The 21,587-nt window shown below is 32.3% G+C and overlaps 1 protein-coding gene across 1 annotated transcript; it reads left to right on the forward strand.

Moving 5' to 3' along the window:
• Positions 1–2,809: 2,809 nt before the first annotated feature.
• Positions 2,810–12,643, forward strand: SMC5 (structural maintenance of chromosomes 5). Its single transcript, XM_078992253.1, has 29 exons — positions 2,810–3,020; positions 3,478–3,655; positions 3,738–3,891; positions 4,017–4,090; positions 4,236–4,385; positions 4,465–4,569; positions 4,668–4,813; positions 4,970–5,081; positions 5,204–5,359; positions 6,203–6,469; positions 6,772–6,837; positions 6,938–7,066; positions 7,160–7,258; positions 7,579–7,744; positions 8,552–8,697; positions 8,797–8,860; positions 8,950–9,074; positions 9,165–9,242; positions 9,370–9,442; positions 9,546–9,649; positions 9,939–10,055; positions 10,141–10,218; positions 10,792–10,891; positions 10,980–11,034; positions 11,167–11,215; positions 11,422–11,509; positions 11,590–11,662; positions 11,875–11,978; positions 12,337–12,643. Exons 1-29 carry the CDS (start codon positions 2,983–2,985, stop codon positions 12,396–12,398), a joined length of 3,156 nt encoding a protein of 1,051 aa, XP_078848379.1. The 5' UTR covers positions 2,810–2,982; the 3' UTR covers positions 12,399–12,643.
• The last annotated feature ends 8,944 nt before the right edge of the window (positions 12,644–21,587 follow it).

Genomic DNA, 21,587 nt, shown 5'->3' on the forward strand with positions numbered 1-21,587 from the left:
TTTATGCTTCATTGATTTGGTGACTTCAATTAAATGTGTTAAGAGCTCCTCTAACCATTTTAATTTCTAAGAAGAGTTGAGGCAATTTGTGCTTATGAATTGCTATAGCCAAGTTAAACCAATTCACAAGTGTTATTCCATTAAGTCTAATGATGAGTCAATCATATCATCCATGAGGTGTACCCCAAATCAACCAATTCTACTTCATTGAATTTAATCCAATCTTTTACTTGTTTACTTGTCATATTTTCATCTTAGCTAGTTTTAATTTAGTAAAACAATCAAAAAGAATTAAACCCCCCATTTTACTTTTAATTTTGTTTTGCAAGTATTTTACAAAGAGATTTACATAGATATTTAAATTGAACCAATCTCCATGGATACGATTCCTTTACCACTATACACCATTTTAGTGTGTAATATTTAGGGTTATTATTTTTGTTGGTGTCGACAACCACCACGGTCCTGCTTTGTGCTGAAGGCCGAGATACCCAAGGTGGTTTGAATAGACTGTACGCCCTGCGAGACGGTCCAATCAGGTCGAAGCCCCGACGAGCGGTCCAGATTGGGAATTGGTTCCTATGGTATGATATACATTTATCTAATATCTCCGTGGTTTATTTTCAGTATGGTGGTTACTAGGCGATTTGAGTCAGGATCCGGATCAGGTGGCCAGGATCGGGTTAGGGAGATCCTTCGTGAGGAGTTGTTTGGATCTATCAAGACCGTTATGATGGAGTTTTCGATGACCGATATGCTGCACTTTCTGAGGCTACTGCTGCTGCAGCCACCGCTGTCGTTGTTGCTACTGGGATTGGCACTAGGAGAACTTTCCAGTACCGGGACTTCGACAATACAAACCCTCCCTGTGTTTGATGGGGTTCAGTATCTAATCATTGCCATAAGGTGGCTGTCAGATGTTGATGGATGTTTCTTTACTTGCCCTTGCCCAGCTGACGAAAAGGTTAAGTGTGCTATGAACCTTCTTCGGTATGGAGTGAAGGATTGGTGGAGGCTGGTTACTAGTTCATACACCCATAGCAACGAGTTGCAGTATCATGGGAGAAGTTCTATGACATGTTCCCTTCGAGGGATTGTCGCCAGCCGACCCCAGTTTCGAGTACCAGAATTTGTTACCACTGTGATCAAGTTGACCATATGAAGGTCAATCTTCCAACCCAACTCTAGTTTACACTCTATAAAAAAAGAAATAAACATATACATTTTAAATCTGAAGGTCAATCTTCCAACCCAACTTTATTTTCCACCTATTCTATTTTTACATTGTATTTTTAAAGTATATAATAAAATGTAGAATGAAGTTGGAGATTAAATAATAAACTATATTCATACTTTAAAAATAGAATGTGATTAGAGATGTTCTAATATTTAACAAATTAAAGTTAATAACTGTTAAATATACAAACCAAATTGATAATGAAACCTGAAATAAAAATATATTTTGCAAATCAAAACTATCTACCCAAATTATTAAAAAAAAAATCAAACCATAAGGTCCACTGTTTAGTTTTCATAATAAAAGATAAAAGAAAAAAAATAAGGGAAATTTCTAGAAAAGTTCAAATATTTTAGGAAATTTTTTAATAAAGTCATAAGTTTTATTTTTTGAAAAAAATTCATAACTTTTTCACTTTTTGAATAGACAAGCCCAAGAAACCGACTAATTTATTCACTTTATCTATTTTGACATGTTCAGCAGGTCGTGAGACCAAATTATTAATTTTTTGAAATTAATGAGATTTTTTTTGCAAATTTTGTCAAAATTTATATATAATGTATAAACATATTTTGTTTACGTATTTATATCTATTTTTACATATTTGTGTATTTTTAAAGTTTTTATATGTATATATTTACGTATTTTTATGTATTTTAATCATATAAACATTTTTTTACTTATTTATATGTACTTAATTATAAATTTAAAATACATAACCATCTATATAAAAAACTTAAAAAAAAAATACATAAATACACATAAAAACGTAATACATAAAAAAACACATCAAAATACATAAAAATATGTAAAATATTTAAATATACATATAAATATGTAAAAAATACGTTTATACATTTAAAATACTTAAACATCTGTATAAAAAACTTAAAAAAATACATAAATACATAATATATAAAAAATAACACATAAAAATAAATAAAAATATATAAACTACTTAAAAATGCATATAAATACGTTAAAAATACGTTTATAAATTTAAAATAAATAAACAATGTAAACATATACATACATAAACTTACAAAAAGACAAATATGTAAAAATATATATAAATACATAATATATAAAAAATAACACACAAAAATACATTATATATATATATATATATATATATATATATATATACACGTAAAAAAACACATTAATATATTTAAAATACATAAACATATACATATAAAAAGTTAAAAATAGAAAAAGTACGTAAAAATAGATATAAATATGTAAAAAATACGTTTATACATTATATATAACTTTTGATAAAATCTGTAGAAAAAATCCTAGTATTTTAGAAAAATTTACGATTTAGTCATCTGACCTGTTGAACAAGTTAAAAAGAACTAAAGTGGAGAAATTAATCGATTTATTGAGATTTTCTATTCAAAAATTTAAAAATCGAACTTATTTATTTAAAAAATAAAATTTTAGACTTTATTATTTATTTTTTTTCAAAATATTAGGTATGTAGATTTCCAAAAAGAAAAAAAATGTAATGATTAAATTGCAAAAATAAACAACATGCCTTCTTATATAATTCCCCAAATAAATGTAGCATCGTGTTTACCAAAGAAATTGTGCTACTTTTGGCGCCAATTTCACTCCTGATCTTGGACGAGACCTCTCTTCGTCACATCATCTTCATGATACAACATACCTGCAAACCCTAGTTTGCTCCCAAATACTCTCAATTCGACTGGATACCAAGTAGTTCGAAGATTGTTCAAAAAATGGGCGAACCCCGCGCTAAGCGTCCGAAAATCAGCAGGTAATTTCCTTCGAAACCCTAGAATTTTCTGAACAGCGATTTTTCTTCAGTCAAAAAGAAATCTCTCCTTGGGTTCAGACAAGCTAACCATTTCTTTTGCAAGTTAGAATTGCAATGGATTATATAACCTTTTTCATTAATTCGGATTCCCGCATTAAACCACGTAGAGTTCATTACTAACCGTCAGATAACAGAAACAATCGTAAAATTGTGCATCTTTTTAGATTTGCATCTTCATGTACTTCATGATACCAACGATTAGACAGTGAAGCTCAACACTTTTTAGTCATTCAGCAGCTCGGATTACTTCCTTTTTGTGCTTTTTGTCTTGTTTTGTTCAGCGTTTGGAAACTGTTGTTTTTTCTTCCATGGAGCTCAGATAAGAAACTGATTTATCAGCAACATCACCATTCATCGACCATTTACACATATTTTGTAATTTATATTCCTTCAACAGGGGCGCAGATGATTATCTACCAGGGAACATAGTGGAAATTGAGATTCGCAACTTCATGACATTCAATCATCTTGTATGCAAACCTGGTTCTCGTTTAAACCTTGTTATTGGGCCAAATGGATCTGGTAAAAGCTCTTTGGTGTGTGCAATTGCTCTTGGTCTTGGAGGCGAACCCCAGGTCATAACTCATAAAAGCAATTTCCTTCATACATTTGTCTTTTTTGTTACAATTTTTGAGATTTTGAGTTTGTGTTATGCAGCTTTTGGGGAGGGCAGGAACTATTGGTGCATTTGTGAAACGTGGAGAAGAATCTGGTTATACCAAAATTACCTTGAGAGGTGACACCCCAAATGAAAAGATTATTATAACGCGTAAGATAGATTCGCGTAATAAATCCGAATGGCTATTTAATGGTAAGAATAAGATCTTTGTGTAACATTGAATTCTTTGATAATGTTATTGATGATCTCTCTCTCTCTCTCTCTCTATATATATATATATATATATATATATATATATATATATCTTTTTACTTCAGGCAAAACAGTTTCCAAAAAGGAAGTTCTTGAAGTAATCCAAAAGTTTAATATTCAAGTCAACAATCTTACTCAAGTGAGTTTTCTAAAGTTTCTCTTCAGTGTTTGAGTTTCAATTCCAATAGTTTTGTCTCAGAAACTAGTCTGAGATAAAACTACGGCATCTTTAAGCTTGTTTTACTTAATATTATTGTTTTTTTTGTTGTTATTGGGATTATCAGTTTTTACCACAAGATAGGGTTTGTGAATTTGCTAAGCTATCTCCAGTGAGGCTTCTAGAAGAAACAGAGAAGGCTGTAGGTGATCCTCAACTTCCTGTTTTACATCGTGCTCTTGTTGCAACAAGTGCAGAAGTACAAAGATCTGAACAAGTAACCCTTTGAGCTCATTAAAAATAACAAACACCCATTTTCCAAAATATCATAATAGTAACATTGTACTTCTTTTCAGGTTGTTGAGAAGAATAAAGAAACCCTAAATCAGCTAAAAGCACTTAATGCTGAACAAGAAAGAGATGTGGAGCGTGTTCGCCAAAGAGATGAACTTTTAGCCAAGGTTCTTTTTTTCTTTTTCTATTTTTCTTACATGAAATTATTGGAAATGGGACTCTTTTTCTTTTGTTTTTATTATAATTTTTTTTTTTGTTATTGAAGGCTGAGTCAATGAAGAAGAAATTACCATGGTTGAAATATGACATGAAGAAGGCTGAGTATCTTGAAGCTAAAGAACTAGAGAAAGATGCAAAGAAGAAGCTTGACACAGCTGCCAAAATGTTAAATGAGTTTAAAGAACCTATTGAGTATGTTCACTTTTTTTTTCTTATAATTTTGTTTATATATCTAAATTTGAGGATGCACCCAATATGACACATGCTAACCAATGCTAGAAAAGCTAGGAAATAGTTCAAAAAGTAATTATAATATCTTTTTATAATCATGTGACAATTTGTTTGTAGGAAACAAAAGCAAGAAAAGAAGGGATATGATCTTAAATGTAAAAAAGACAGAGACCTTTTAGATAAAATTGAAACTTCACGAAAGCAAATGATGGAGAAAGAAAACCAGTTGGTATGTTGATAATTTTGATAAAGTCTTCTAATTTCTATTTCATGTTGTGTTGTGTTCTTATAAATATTGAAAAATAACATTATCTATATCTTGTTTAACTATTATTTTTCTATATTATTTAGGGTGCTAAAGTGAGTGGAAAGTATAATGACATGGAGGAATTAGAGAAACAAGAACAATCAAGACAAGAGAGAATTGCAAAAGCTGAAAAAGAACTTGCTGATGCTGAATTGCAACTGCAAAACCTTCCACCCTTTGAACCCCCCAAGGATAAAATTGTAATTTATGCTTCTTTCACTCATTTTATTCTTCTTTTTATTCAATTTTTAATCAAAAATTCTCTCTCAAGTCTCATTTACACAGTCTGTAACCCTAATCCAACTCTTTTAACTTTTTCATACTATATTTAGTGACACCAATGTTGATGTTTAATTATCTATAATCAAAATTTTATTTTATTTAAGACTATAAAAGATACATACAAGATTATTTCAGATTCTAGAATCATAATATTATTTATAAATGTATTATTATAAATTAAAATAAATGACAAGATTGGAAATGAAGACTTGGGATTTTATTTTAAAATAGGCATAATCTCAAAAAAGACCTTATAATTTGTATTTTTTCCGGAAAAAACCGAAATTTTTTTTGCCTGAAAAAGACCGTGTATTTTTTCATTTTTTCCTATCTGGCCCTTTTAGTCATTTTTTTCTTCCAAAAAAAAAATTGTAAAGTGAGGGTTTTTTCGAGAAAAACCAAAAAGGTTGAGGGTTTTTTTCGGAAAAAAATACAAAGTTGAGGGTTTTTTCGGAAAAAAATACAAAGTTGAGGGCTTTCTCAGAAAAAATGAAAAAATACAAGATCTTTTTCAGGCAAAAAATAAATTTGAGGTTTAATCCAAAAAAACACAAAATATAAGGGTTTTTTTTTTTTTTTTTAAATAATCCTTTAAAATATGCCAATATTAGGTTCAGGAAAAAAACAATGAATCTTGGTGTATTTTTTTATTTTCTATAAAAAAACGTAGTCTTATACACATAGTTGTTGCATATTTGGTTATTTATTTATTTATTTTTATAAAGATCCATTATATTACAGAGGAAAATTTGTTTTTGTAGGAAAAACTAGGTGCTGAAATATTGGAGCTGGAAGCATCTGCAAGAGAGAAAAGGAATCAAAAGAGAGAGAAAGAGAAGCTTCTAGATCGAAACAAAGCATTACAAAGACAATCTGCAGAAAGATTAAAAGAAATGGAAAATATTAAAAACAAACGTTTACAAGCATTAAAAAGTTCTGGACATGAAAAAATATTTGATGCTTATGCTTGGGTTCAAGAACACAGACATGAATTTAGGAAAGAGGTCTATGGCCCTGTCTTAATTGAGGTACTTTTTCCATTTCATAACACCATACTTTCATTTCTTTGTCTTTTATACCCTCATACTTTGAAATAAATCATCTTTCTTTAGCATTATACTTTTCAAACTTTCTTATTAGGTCATTATACTATGAAAATCTATCCAGTTATAACATTGAAAACAGCTTTTTATTTGGATTTTTCAAAATACAATGTTGTAGTAGGAAGAAATAAAAGTAGGACTATTTAATAAACACATTTACAAAAGTACATTGCTGTTGTTTTTAACCCTACATTGTAATTTATTAAATTGTTTCAACAATGCTTCAGGTCAACATCTCAAATCCACTTCATGCTGCCTTCTTAGAAAATCATGTTCCATATTACATTTGGAAGGTATTTTCAAATTGGAGCTTCTTGCATTTTTTATTGCTCTTAACATTTGTTCATTCCAAAAAGTCAATATTTATTTTTTTAATTTTTATTTAAAATGCAGGCTTTTATAACTCAAGATTCTGCTGATCGTGACTACTTGTTCAAGAATCTTAGATCATTTGATGTTGCAGTTATAAATCATGTGGCTGATGAAAGGCGCAACCCTGAAGAGCTGCATATATCTCAACAGGCATGTGAATATGTGGTGTCGCTTTTTATTTTTATTTTAATAAATCTTTAATTATGGCACTAATATTTATTTACATTTTGATTGAATAAACAGATGTCATCTATGGGAGTATATTCAAGACTTGACCAAGTTTTTGATGCTCCATATGCAGTCAAAGAGGTTCTGATTGGACAAGCTAATCTAGAGAATTCGGTATGCTTTTGTTTTTCTTCTTGTTTAAAACTAACTAAAAAACATTTTATTTTGACTTATTTGGTTATAACAAGGTTTACGTTATCTTTATTATGTATATTTGTAACTGAAGGTTTGTTAACAGAGTAAAAAATACATTGATTTATATATAACATAAAAGTTTCACTTGAAAAGTTATTCCATTCCTACATTGCTAGTTGCTACATGTTAAGTGTTAACCAAAGATGATTATTGAATGTAATGAATGACTCATTGTCTCATTCCATTCCTCTCTCAATTCCATTCTATCAAAAACTTATGCTCTTTTAATCAATTTTCAGTACATAGGGTCTAAAAAGAGCGATGAAAATGCTGACATGGCACATGGTTTTGGAATAACGGATCTATGGACTCCTGAAAATCACTATCGTTGGTCTAAATCCAGATATGGTGGTCATGTTTCAGCATCTGTTGAATCAGTTCGTGACTCTCGTCTTCTTCTATCCAGTAAGTTCTTAATTACTAGTTTGCCCTTGTGTTTTATTATCTTTTTCTTGTTTATAAAAAAAGTCTTCTTTTTGTTTATCTTTACAAAGCAATCTGGTATTGCCCCTTAAAAAATGAAATAAGTGTCGAAAGAAAGAGTAAATTACACGAATGGTCCCTATGGTTTGCGGTAATTTGCGTGATTGGTCCCTACCTTATTTTTTTAACCTGGAAGGTCCCTGTTGTTTGTTTTTGTTATGTGCTTGGTCCCTACTGTTTGTTTTTGTTATGTGTTTGGTCCCTATCTTAGCTAAAAAGACTATTATTTAAATAGGAAAAATGTTAGGGTAGGTAAGGTAAGATGAGGGGGGTGGGGTTGGGGTGTGTTTATTTTAATAAATTAAAAAAATCAAGGGCAAAATAGTATTTTTAGGTAAGACAGACACCAAGCGCGTAACAAAAACAAACAATAGGGACCTTCCGAGTTAAAAAAATAAGTTAGGGACCAAACGTGCAAACTCCCCTAAACCATAGGGACCATTCGTGTAATTTACTCCAAAAGAAACAGAAACAACATGGGCTGAAATGGGAAAGTATCCAACTTGAGGGATTAATAGACGAAACAAAAGTATTAAGCTATAGGGTGAAAACACAGAAATCTGCCAAATACAGGGGCCAAACTGTAAATTTTCTAATTGCTAGCTCTTTTGTTTGCTCTACTATGGGAAATATTGAGTAAAAGAGAGACAACATGTACATAATAGGTGAATCTAACAAAATAAAAACCCTAAAAAGCATAATATAAAACACAAATTTTCATCTTTTCAGATACAGATGGGGATGAATTAAACATACTGAGGGCAAAGAAAAATGAATTGGATGAAACCATTTCTTCTCTAGAAGCAAGTTGCAGATCATTTCAAAGTGAGATAAAGGAGTTAGAAGATTCAGCAGCTCAACTTCAAAAACAACGTGTATGATTTCTTCTTATTACAACATAACATTATCCTTATTAGAATTTCTTTTATTTTAAAATTTAAAGCAGCACTTCAAATTTCAATTCAATAATGCAGGAGAATCTTGTTAATGAAGCACAACTTGAGAAAAGGAAACACCGTGATCTAGAAAACAGAGTTAGTGAGTAACCCATTTTCTTATGCACTCTTTCTATAACTTAATCATGAAATATTTTATTCTCTGATAATCGAATATATTATTATTGTTAGATCAAAAGAGGCTAAAATTACAATCCATGGGAAAGGAGGAAGACATGGCTGTTGCATTGGCAAAGCTTGTTGAAGATGCTGAGAACTTGAATTTCCAAAGATTTAAGTGTGCATTGGAGATGAAGGTAGAAATAGAATAAATATCTTGGAAGTGTTGTACATTATTAATTATTTCATTTTTGGTTATGTGATTCTCATCATGATCTGTTTTGCAGAATCTACTTATTCAAGCAACTGGAATCAGAAAAAGTTATGCTGAAAAGTTCATGGCCTCCATTGAAATTGAAATGAAGGTACTCTTAGTATCATGTTATTACTTTCAATTTGTGTCCATATTGGTAAAAAGACCAAATTGCCCCCTTTGTGTACTCATTTTCAGTCATATAATGATACGATTCCTGTTTGTTGTTCATTTGTCAGATTAAAGAAATGGAAGCGAGTATTAAGCAACAAGAAAAGCTTGCATTGCAAGCTTCTTTACACTTTGAACAATGTATGCTCCTTCTTATTCTTATTACTTTTTTCAACATATGTTTGGTTTTTGTATGGAATGGAATCACCAATTCCATTCCTTCCATCTCTTTACATTTTATAAGGTAAAGAAGCGGTGGAGGTCCATCGGCAACTACTGGCAACTGCCAAGAAAGAAGCAGAAAAAGTTGCAGTTATTACTCGGGCTCTTGAACAGGAATTTCTTCAGGTTTTCTTCTAATATATATATATATATATATATATATATATATATATATATATATATATATATATATATATATATATATATATATATATATATATATATATATACAAGAAATAGCAATGCATTTTCATTTATTTGTGTATTATAATAGCATCCTAGTTCCAAATTCCAAATGTTCAATTATAGTAGTGAACTGAAAGTTGGTTTTTTATTTGAATGGCATTTCTGTAATTTGATGTATTTTGTTATCTCTGGATTTAATCATTTAATGAAATTTGATGGTGTTTTATAGATGCCTTCAACTATTGAGGAATTGAATGCTGCAATTCAAGATATTACCTCTCAAGCAAATTCTATTCTCTTTCTGAATCATAACATTTTGGAGGAATATGAACGTCGTCAGAAAAAAGTATAATTTACTATTTTTAAATTTGAATGCTATTAAAAAAAATATATTTATGTTATGTTTTATCAAGATGATTTTTGCTTGACAGATAGAGGAGCTCTCAACAAAATTGGAATCAGATGAGAAAGAAATGACTACCCGTTTAAATGAATTGGATTCTTTAAAGGTTAAGTAACAAGTTCATTTTCATTAATAAGAAGTTGAATCAGGACAAAAAATATTGTCTGTGCAAAAAGATGTAAACGCCCTTGTCATCCTCATCATTGAAAATTTCTATAGAACATCAATGGTACAAAAATTGCAAATTTTTGTCCCTTCCAGAAAGGTGGAACAAGGACTTGCTCTTGATCTTTTGTCTCCAAAAAGACGGAAATGCCCTTCTCATCCTCATCATTGAAAGTTGCCCTAGAATGTCGATACTACAAAAAAAATTACAATTTTTTGTCCCTCCCAAAAAGGTGGAATAAGGACTCACTCTTGATCTTTTGCCTGCAAAAAGACTTATATGCCCTTCTGTCCTTCTCATAAATGCCCTTTTCATTCTCATCATGGAAAATAGCTTTAAAAAATGTCAATGGTAAAAAAAATTGCAGTTTTTGTCCCACCCAAAAAAGTGGGATAAGGAATTTCTCTCTTCTGTGAAAAAGACATAAATGCCCTTTTCATTCTCATAATAAAAAAAACAACCCTACAAAGCTCGTTCCACATTTACAAAATTCTTTGATTTTGCTACCTACAGGGAAGATGGCTTCCAACACTTAGAAACTTAGTTGCTCAAATAAACGAGACATTCAGCAAGAATTTTCAAGAAATGGCTGTTGCTGGAGAAGTTTTATTGGGTTTGTCCAAAATACCCCTGGAATTTTATAATACATTTACATTCATCAGCTACTTTATTGATTTGATTTTTTTTTTTTGTTTCTACAGATGAACATGGAAACGATTTTGATAACTATGGAGTTCTTATTAAAGTCAAGTTCAGGTAATACCCATTCATATTCTGATTCTATTTCTTTCATTATTTATTGCTCTATTTGAAAATTAAATAACTTTGTAAAGAAACAACAAATAAAAAAAATAAACACTTCTATTTGCTTTTGATTTCACAATTCAGGCAAACAGGACAACTTCAAGTGCTAAGTGCTCATCATCAATCTGGAGGGGTATAACAATGAGTTATTTTAATTAATGTTTGCACTAAATGCAATAAATAAAAACATACTTTCATTTATTTCTACATCCATTTTTTTTTTCTAATTAGTTGAAACATATTCCCAATCTACCCTATTAGTAGATTTTTCAAAGCACAATGCTGTAATAAACAAACCAACGATATGTCATATGAAATGACAATCTTGCCCTTGTGTAGGAACGTTCGGTGTCAACAATTCTTTACCTTGTTTCACTACAAGATCTCACACACTGCCCATTTAGGGTTGTTGATGAGATAAATCAAGGTTTTTGAATAATTCTTTTATATTTATTTATATTGTGTTATAAATTTTTTAATACTATCTAATTTTTTCTTACATGTTAGGAATGGACCCCATTAACGAAAGAAAGATGTTTCAACAATTAGTCAGAGCTGCAAGCCAGCCTAATACTCCACAGTAAGGGCATTTTCGTCATTATCTTTAAATTTTCTTTGTCCTCAAGTTCCTACAACAGGACAAAACAAAACAAAACAGATTAGGTTTTACTGAAAAGTTCCACCCAAATATATGAGACATAGACTTGTGTAAAAGACGTGAATGCCCTCATCATTGAAAATAGCCCTAGAAATTGCACTAAATGATTGTGTGTGTGTGTGTGTGATTTATAGGTGTTTCTTGCTTACTCCAAAATTGCTATCTGATTTGGAATATGGTGAGGCGTGTACGATTCTAAATGTGATGAATGGGCCTTGGATTGAACAACCTTCAGAAGGTTATATTTACATTTTATTCCCTTATATTATGTTTTCCATTTTCATTTAATTTTCTTTTTTAAATTCTAAAAAAAAAGCATAAAAACTATGTTCCCAAAGCAAGAAAAGTGACACTTTAGACATGACATGACATGACTTTGTATCTTTGGACAAGACTTTGTATCTGTGTTTGACATGCATTGGACTGAGATCCTGACTGATGACAATGACAAGTTTGATCCAAAAGGCGGGGCATGGACTCTCAATTTCTCTTTTATGCAAAAGACGTAAATGCCCTTGCCCTCGTCACCGAAAATAGCCCTAGGAAATTTGTTTGGCTTATGGATTATGACTTTGTTATGGGTTGGTTGTTTGCAGTGTGGAAATTTGGAGGAAGTTGGGGGACTATTATGGGATTATTGGGAGAAAGTCGTTCTTAATTTCAGTTGAATAGATAGGGTAGAGGAATTATAAGTCTTGTACCAAGTGAATTCTGATTGTTGTTGAATTCTTTTTTTCTCCTTGATTTTGATGCCAATGAGATCAATATTAGCATGGGGTGTAATAAGATGGTGGATGTATTGTGTTACTCTTAAGACCCAACTTACATAACATTGTACAAAATGTCATAAATGTAGTATTACATGACAATTTAGAAAAATAGAGTTTAGACATTTTTGTTTTAGAGAGCTACCAAAAGGATGAATAATTAATTTGTTTATCATTTGATTTTATTTAAGAGTCAACATATCTAGTCAAAACAATAAAATATATAATGGAAATAGCAATACCAGGGTTATACAACCAAATAAAATAGGTTATTTTATACTTGATGATAACATCTTTGACCAGAAACTTGACAATAACATCTTGATCAACAATTGACCACTGTGTTGTGACCAACACCTATAATATCTTATTCCATTAAGCTCTTAACCACTAAGTCTAGAGCCCTAAAGCTCATATCTAATCTTATAATGATTCTTATGGATATGGCTTCCAACTTTATCCATTCCAAATGTTCAAAACAATGAGATCTCTAACCCTAACTTTCCAAGGGACCGAAAATATCACAAAGACCATGAATGCCATTAAAATGAAGATGAACTCCATATCTTAGCACCACAATGGGTCTAGAACACTTAAAGAGTCAACCATTAACCATGGAGTTGTCGAGACTCCAACTCATATCCATCAAAAGGGCCAAAACAAACATATATAACACTAAAACTCCAAATACTCTCAGATTTAAAGATGAAACACAATAAAGCAATGATCTTTATAACTTAAAGGGTCCATAATAGTATAGATGATAGAGATCTACAAGCATCAAGCTTCCAAGCACAACCATTATTGCCATCTTCACCAAAACACCCAAAATAGGCACCAAAAAGAGATTCAAGGAGAGAGGAGGCGCTCAAACTATGAAGATGGAGGTTAGGGTTTGCTCCTAATGAGCTCTTTATGTGATAGAGGTTGTAAAATGACCTAAAACACGAAGGTAATGTCCTTAAATACGGGGGAAACCCTAATTTTATGGGTTTAGGCTGCACATCTCACCACGCCGTGGTGACCATCTCACCACACTGTGGTGATGGGTTTTTGCTCATTTCTTCCAACTTTAAACGATAATAACTTCCTTGTTTCTAATTTGTTTTTGGTGATCTTTATATGCACATGAAGGTATTAACAAGCCCCACAATTATATCTAATTACTTTTGACTTAAAGAATACCAAACTTAATTCATTAATACATGCAACGAGCCTAAAATATCACTTTCTTCCCATTCTACCCTTTTGGCTATAAAGCAAAATTACAAGGGTCCATAATAGTATAGATGGTAGAGATATACAACCAAGCTTCCAAGCACAACCATTATTGCTTTCTTCACCAAAACACCCAAATTAGGCACCAAAAAGAGATTCAAGGAGAGAGGAGGTGCTCAAACTATGAAGATGGAGGTTAGGATTTGCTCCTAATGAGCTCTTTATGTGATAGAGGTTGTAAAATGACCTAAAACACGAAGGTAATGTCCTTAAATACGGGGGAAACCCTAATTTTATGAGTTTGGGCTGCACAACTCACCGTGCTGTGGTGACCATCTCACCACGTCGTGGTGATGGGCTTTTGCTCATTCCTTCCAACTTTAAATGATAATAACTTCCTCGTTTCAAATTTGTTTTTAGTGATCTTTATATGCACGTGAAGGTATTAACAAGCCCCACAATTATATTTAATTACTTTTGACTTAAAGAATACCAAACTTAATTCATTAATACATGCAAAGAGCCTAAAATATCACTTTCTTCTCATTCTACCCTTTTGGCTCTAAAGCAAAATTCAATGGCTTAAATCACTTAACCAACATTATCAACATCTAATAAGGTCTAAACTTTATTCATTTGAATCCCAAGACCTTTACTTGATTAAATTATGGTATGATATCCTGAAATTAGAAACATTTCGAAACTGGATGTTACAATACGTATGACTCATCTACACTTCTAGGAAATCTAAATCCTTTGACCTTTTTTTAAAGTAAAGATTCAAGCTGCGAGATGTTTGTTTAAGTCAATAGATTGACTTTTCAAGCTTGCGTGTCTTATTAGGTTATTTGATATGTTTAAAACCCTTTGGATGTGTCATATACACATCCTCTGTTAGTTTTCCGTTATGGAAAACAATTTTAATATCTATTTGCCATACCTCATAATCATAGAAGGAAGCTATGGAAAACATTATCCTAATATTACCCTTGCTTAGTTATCATAATCCCAAAGAAAAGTAGACGAGTAGAACACCACCACCATCACCGATCGTGCCAATGATATATGTAGCCCACCATCATCTCCTACATTTTCTCCCCACCCACACTTTCCGCTTTAGTTATCTTCTCTACCGCCTCTCCCTCCCTTTAAACCTACCAATGCTTTCTCTCTCCAACGTCCTCGCCTCTCCTTCCCTTTAAACCTACCAATGCTTTCTCTCTCCAACGTCCTCGACAAGTGTAAAGTCGCCGCCACAACATCCACAACACGAGTGGTCCTTCACGAGTGCAAACCCCGATTTTAAATCAATGTAGAAGGTTAATGGAAGTTGATCTATCGTCAAGTTTCTAGTCAAGATGTTAGTCAACTATTATGATATTAGTCAAAACAATAAAATATATAATGGAAATAGCAATACCAAGGTTATACAACCAAATAAAACAGGTTATTTTATACTTTTTACTCATATTATCCAAAAATAAGAATGAAACAAATTTATCAAAGATATATGTTTTCCTTGGTTTTGCCGCTCGAAGTGAAATATCATTCCAAATTTCACTTTGGATCAAAAAGCGGTTGTAAGAATAACGACATCAAAATATTGACTTTGGATCACATTCAAATGATTATTATCCGTACAAGTAATGGTATTCACAAAAGTAATTCGTGAAGACACATTTAAATCCCACCACCTGTTTATTGTAAGTGTGAAAGTTTAGTTATTCCTTTTGTGGAAAAAGTAGTTTGTCTTGAATAAAAAGTGATTATCCTTTCCTTTGATACATTTTGCTCTTTGGGTGTGTTTGGTAAAAGTAGTTGTTAGCTGAAAGCGAGTAGCGAGTAGCGGGTAGTGGGTAGCTGGTAGCTGGTAGCGGAAGGCTGTAGCTTTTATTTGTTATATGAATGTTTGACAAAAGTAGCTGGAAGCTTTTGAAATATATAAAATTATATAAAAGGACAATTTATTAAAAATAAAAAAAAATATATAAATATATTTTTAAGGGTAATTATGGAAATTGATTTCAAAAGCTCCGGAGCGTTTTGTTAAAAGTTACATGAAGTAGCTTTTAGAATCGGAGCGTTTTGTTAAAACTAAAAGTTAAACGCTCGTACTGCCAAACGAAACTTTTTGTTTAAACTAGAGCGTTTTGTCAAAAGCTAAAAGCTAAAAGCTCCCAAACGCTTCCAAAAGCTCCGTGCCAAACGCGCCCTTTATGTACAATATTATGGCTTTTATTTTTCCAAATCGGTTTAGTGCACATTCTTATCACTTTTATTCCAATTAACTTTTTCTTAGTGGAACAGTGGGATCATAGAATTGGTTCTTTGATAGAACCTCATTTGGTTATATTTCTAACATTAACAAATATGCTAACATAATAATTTGAGGTTTGTAGCTCCAACCACTTTTTAGCATTTGTGGCGATTAATATACCATTTTTTATAACAATGAATATAAAAGAATCAGGATGGATTCGTTATGTCGTAATGTTATATTTTGTATTTTTTTAGTGGATGAAATTGTAAAACCCAAATTCTAGTCCAAAAATACATTTTTTTTTTTTTTTTAAATTTCAAATAAAGAAGACATAAATCGTGTACTTTTTTACATATTAGGGTCAACAAATTCATATCATTGAATATATAGTACAACCCATTGCGTAAAAAAGACATGAACTAAAAGAATCATCAACACTCTACTTCTATCATCTACACTTGATCTCGTACTTTATTTTGTTCTTTGCATATTATTTGCATATTAAATCCCTACTCAAAGTTTCAACACTTCAACTTGTTACCTGAAATATCAACCATAAACAATGATAAGCTATAAAGCTTACTGAGTATCGTATATCACCCTTTTGTCTTTCCTTTAATATTTATATGGTTTCATTTTTCTTGCTATAAAATTTACCTCACATTACAAACATATACAAGTCTTAGAATGAAATGACAATCGTAGACTACATCTCTAATATCATTGCTCCACCCTTATAGGCTTCATCTATAGTTTCCATCCACACAATTACAATGAATTTCATCCATATATGTTAACATCTAAACATAGATATCATATATGTTCCCATATCAAGGGAAAGAATGAGTTCTTCCAAACATATCTATATCTTATCACACATAGACTTCATCCATAGTTTACATCCACATAATTACCATGTCTTCATCAATATATGTTAACATCTAAACATCGACATCATCTATATTCCCATATTCATAGAAGACATGAGTTCATCCATATATCTGTTCACTTTACATGAAAACTCCTATAGAATATTCATAATAAGTCACACACATATGCTATCGAACCACATCCCCCACATAAGCCACATAACATTATCTATCAAGCTATATGTTTGTTTCCTACTTACTGAATCTTGTAACTTGATCAATATAATCACACTCATTCTTTTAACATACCTACAGGTATACTAATAGTAGACCCATCTCATCCCACTTTAGTTTATAGAATATTTCCCACATATACATTTCATAACTCAATATAAGCATTATTCCTATTTTCCATATAAGCTCAATAAGAGCATATTCGACATACATCCTGCATAAGCTTACCAAGAGCATCATGAACATCCCATATATATCTATTAAGTATTTATAACATTATCCCATATGTACTACTATATCTCTTAACAAGTCATCATTCTTCACACATAAGAATTCACATTAAAGATGACATAACATATCACAACAGTTACTAACCATATCATTAGATCAAATATATATAAATTTATATCTTATAACTCAAAGTATTAAGGACTTTACTCACATTGGCTACATGTCGAAGTTGTCATCAATCTCTCATTTGGATGTGTCATTTGGGTCTTGATGAAGGTATTGTCATTTGTATTTGATTTGTCAAATTTCATTTCATAATAATACATCTATCACACATCAAACATATATTCCCCTTACTTTAACACTTTTGTTGTACATTTCCTCATAATTCATCACCACTATACAACATGACATCTTTCATGTAGTTTAAGTGTTTAACGCTTTCTCATCTCATTTGCATTCCAATTATGGAGTATATAACTTCTATTTTCATCAATCTCATGTAATTAAATACATCATCTAATTAAAAGATCTTATATGCCCAATAGTTATCATATAATGATATTGACAAATTACTACTAATTGATTAGTTATTAATATAATTTGATTAATAAATATTTCAACATTTGTATTTAACTGGAAAAACATTATTTTGCGAAATAATATTTTTTCTAATATAATGAGAATTATTATTTCTGTAACATAATAATAAAGAAAACAAAACTAGTTTTATATATATATATATATATGATTATTAATGTTATGTACAAACTTTTGGTTACTTAGAGTAACCAAATGGTTAAATCACAACTAACTAGCCATGGGATAAATGGTTAAATCACAACTAACTAGCTATGTGATATGTAATGAACACGTTGACTTTATCCCATTCCTTCATAATGGCTGAAATTTGATGGCATGGGGTAGGGTTGCTTTTTTTCTTATTGGGTATTTTTTACACACCAATCTAAAACATACATAGCACACACCAATCTAGTTTTTAAAATAATTAAATTGAAAATTGTGTACATTGGGTTCTATTTTTTTAGTTCTACTTCACCCATTGAGAAAGTAAATAAACCTACACGTATTTACTAAGCTTCACTTCCTTTAAGGGGCACAAAACACTACAAAAATCACACAAAGGCTCACAAAAACTCAATGAAGATTAGGGTTTCGTTCGTAGGGTTTGGAGAAGTAGAGGCTGACCATACGATGCTCCCATGGAAACATAAGTTGTTTAAATAGGGCACAAATGTAACATTGTAAATTTTCAAATAAATTTTTTGTTTTTAAGATCACATAAACTCATTATCACATTTCTCAAAAACGATAAAAGGTATAAGTTGTCAAAACACAAGTCAACAATGTTTGATAAAATCTCAAAATCCTTGAAATCATGATCTCTAACTGGAGTGTACAATCAAGTCGGCGCCTTCCTGCGATCCTGAAAAGTTCCTAAAACACATATCACACAACACGGTAAGCACGAAGCTTAGTGAGTTGCCCAAAATGCCACATACACAAATAATAAGCCTCTCACGGCTATAGCTCGGCATGAAACCTACGGTCATGCGTCTCAGTGAGGACCCTCCAGTCTTAAGGCTCAGTATGGATCCTCTGGTTATGTGTCTCAGTGAAGACCCTCTGGTCTCACAGCTCGGCTTGGTCCCTCCAGTCCTGTATCTCAGTGAAGACCCTCCGGTCTCACAACTCGGTTTGGACCCTCCAATCCTAACTTAGTAAGGCTCAGAAATATAACATATATCACAAAGACAAAATGCATAATATCACATAACTCAGTATAAGCACATAGGACACTCTAGTCAATAACTCAAATAAGACCCTTTGGTCACACAATATTACCGCTCAGGTAAGTATAGTGAGAAGACTCACCTTGGATGATGAACAACTCCTATAAATGTTGTTGTTGCACACTGACCTCTAACACTGAGCCAAATCCACAATTAACCCAATTAGGATCTAAGACCAAACTATCACTTATTAGGTCTAAAGGTAGTCCACTAATCAGCCCATAAATAACCCAAGCCTATTGGGCCCTACCAAGGCCCAATACTAAACGAGCCCTCCCAAGGCCCAACTCTTAAACTTAAGTCTAAATGGCAAGCCCAAAACAAGGACCCAAGAAATATATATATATTCTTCTGATCCAAAATCTCTAATACATCAAGCCCAAAATCTAGGCCCAACACTTAAGGCTCAATGTGATATTTATCCCAAAAAGTCCACATCGAGATTATGCGGGGAGTACCTCCCTTGGTACGCTCAGCGTACACACAAATCCTGATCGGGGAAACTTGACCAGTATGCGGGGCGTACAAAAACTACGCGAGGCGTAATGCTCAGGTCCAGAAACTACATTCTCGACTTAACCACTTCAGCCCAAAGCATCCAAACCTCAGGGAAGCTTTGTTACAAGCTCCTAATTGATAAAGTTGGCAACTTTATCAGTTTGCATGTCTTAATGGGACCTAACTTCCAACATAACCATTAAGACTCTCTTAAATCCTCTTAACTCATGCATGAAGAAGTCTAGACGACCAAGTTCTCATTTTTATGAATTAAGGCAACCCGATACACTTAAAAGGGCAGGTGATTTGCTCTGGAGTTCACCAAACTCACAAAGTTCCAATCTTGGGACATAAAACTCTAAAAAAGGACCTAAAATAATAACTAGCGTAACAATGAGAAAGTTTCAAACTTTATACCTCTGGAAGATGCACCAACAAGAGTAGAACTCAGATCCACAAGCTAGAAGCACAAGCTATCCTCTTTCAAGACTCCTTCTTCACCAAGAGCTTCACCAAAAACACTCAAATGAGCCACCACACTCACACAAGCCATGGAATCGAGATTAGGGTTTTAAGAGGAGTTGAAGATTGGAAATGGTGGCCAGAAATGAGGCCATCATGTTCCTTAAATAGGGACACACCCCCTCATTTAGGGTATTCACTCTGAGCCCAGTACGCCCAACGTACTAGGTGGCTTCCGCGTCCAAAACACGCACATGAGTACGCTAAGCGTACACATGCGTACGCCCCGCGTACTCAGCTACCACCTTTTTCTCAAATAAAGGACTCAACTTGCCAAAACTTCGAACTATCATAACTTCTTCGTTATAAGTTCGTTTCCAATGGACCTCATATCCACATAAAGACGTCGAGAAGCCCTATGCTTCTAGTAACTCGTCGCAGCCTCAAGGCTTCCTCATGCCTGGGTTGCAGCCCACGAACCCTAAATCACAGACGATCCGAAACAGGATGTTACAACAAACCCTAAAAATTAGGGTTTTCCCCTGCTTAGCGTACTCTCAACGTACTCCCACGTATGCCCAACTTATGTGGGTGCCTCTACGTCCAATCTTCGAGCCAGTACGCCCAACATACTCATAGAGTACACCCGACGTACTCGGCTAGGGATAAAAGTGAAAAGAATTTACAATTAAGGGTTAAAAGGAACATACCTATAAATTACGAATGTTACAGAGAATTAAGAGGTTTCATCCTCTCTCCATGTCTTGAATTTTGGAACTCATTCTTGATGCTTAAAGTGTTGCTTCTCTTTAGACATATTTTGGTATATGTAAGATTTAACTCATAATCATACCAAAAACCCAACACTAATTTCTACTCATTTAGCAACCATAGTCTAAGATTTAACTCATACTCATACCAAAAAACCCCAACTTTCTCCTTCAAGAACCCCCAGTATAACAATTTTTTCATTTATGACTTTCACGCAACAATCAAAGTTATAGTAAATTTACATGTTTTAGTATTTCCACATCACATTAAATATAATCTATAACATATATAAATAAAAAACAAACAAAGCTAGTCAATCTAATTTCATATTCAACACATTATAGTACAAAGTTGAATCTGTTGTCCAAATGGATAATTAACAACTCCATTTTGTTTCCCTTATACCACATAGTCGACGAGTCATAAAACCATATTTTCATCAGCTGTTCGATTGCAAATGAGGTGATTGCGCTTTAGGTGGTATGTTCATTTCTCATATGATGTGAATCATATAGAAGTGTTGGTCTAATGAGTTAATAAGAATGATGCTGAAAAGAGCAAGAGAACATGATTATTGGTCTAGCCATCTAATAGGAAAGTTGACGTGTAAATCATTTTTTAACGAAAACTCGTCAGCTTAACCGACTATTCCAATAATAAAAGGCTAAAAATGATGTTTGTAACTTATTAACTTATTGACTTTTTAAAAAACCAATAAGTCGA

This window comes from Lactuca saligna, chromosome 1 (assembly GCF_052625555.1).
Source record: "Lactuca saligna cultivar CGN05327 chromosome 1, ASM5262555v1, whole genome shotgun sequence".
NCBI lineage: Eukaryota > Viridiplantae > Streptophyta > Magnoliopsida > Asterales > Asteraceae > Lactuca > Lactuca saligna.

Coding starts and splice junctions, on each gene's coding strand:
- SMC5 (XM_078992253.1), top strand. CDS start 2,983: ATGGGCGAACCCCGCGCTAAGCGTCCGAAAATCAGCAG. Junction 4,814..4,969: donor GAGTTTAAAGAACCTATTGA/GTATGTTCACTT, acceptor ATTTGTTTGTAG/GAAACAAAAGCAAGAAAAGA. Junction 11,510..11,589: donor TGTTGATGAGATAAATCAAG/GTTTTTGAATAA, acceptor CTTACATGTTAG/GAATGGACCCCATTAACGAA.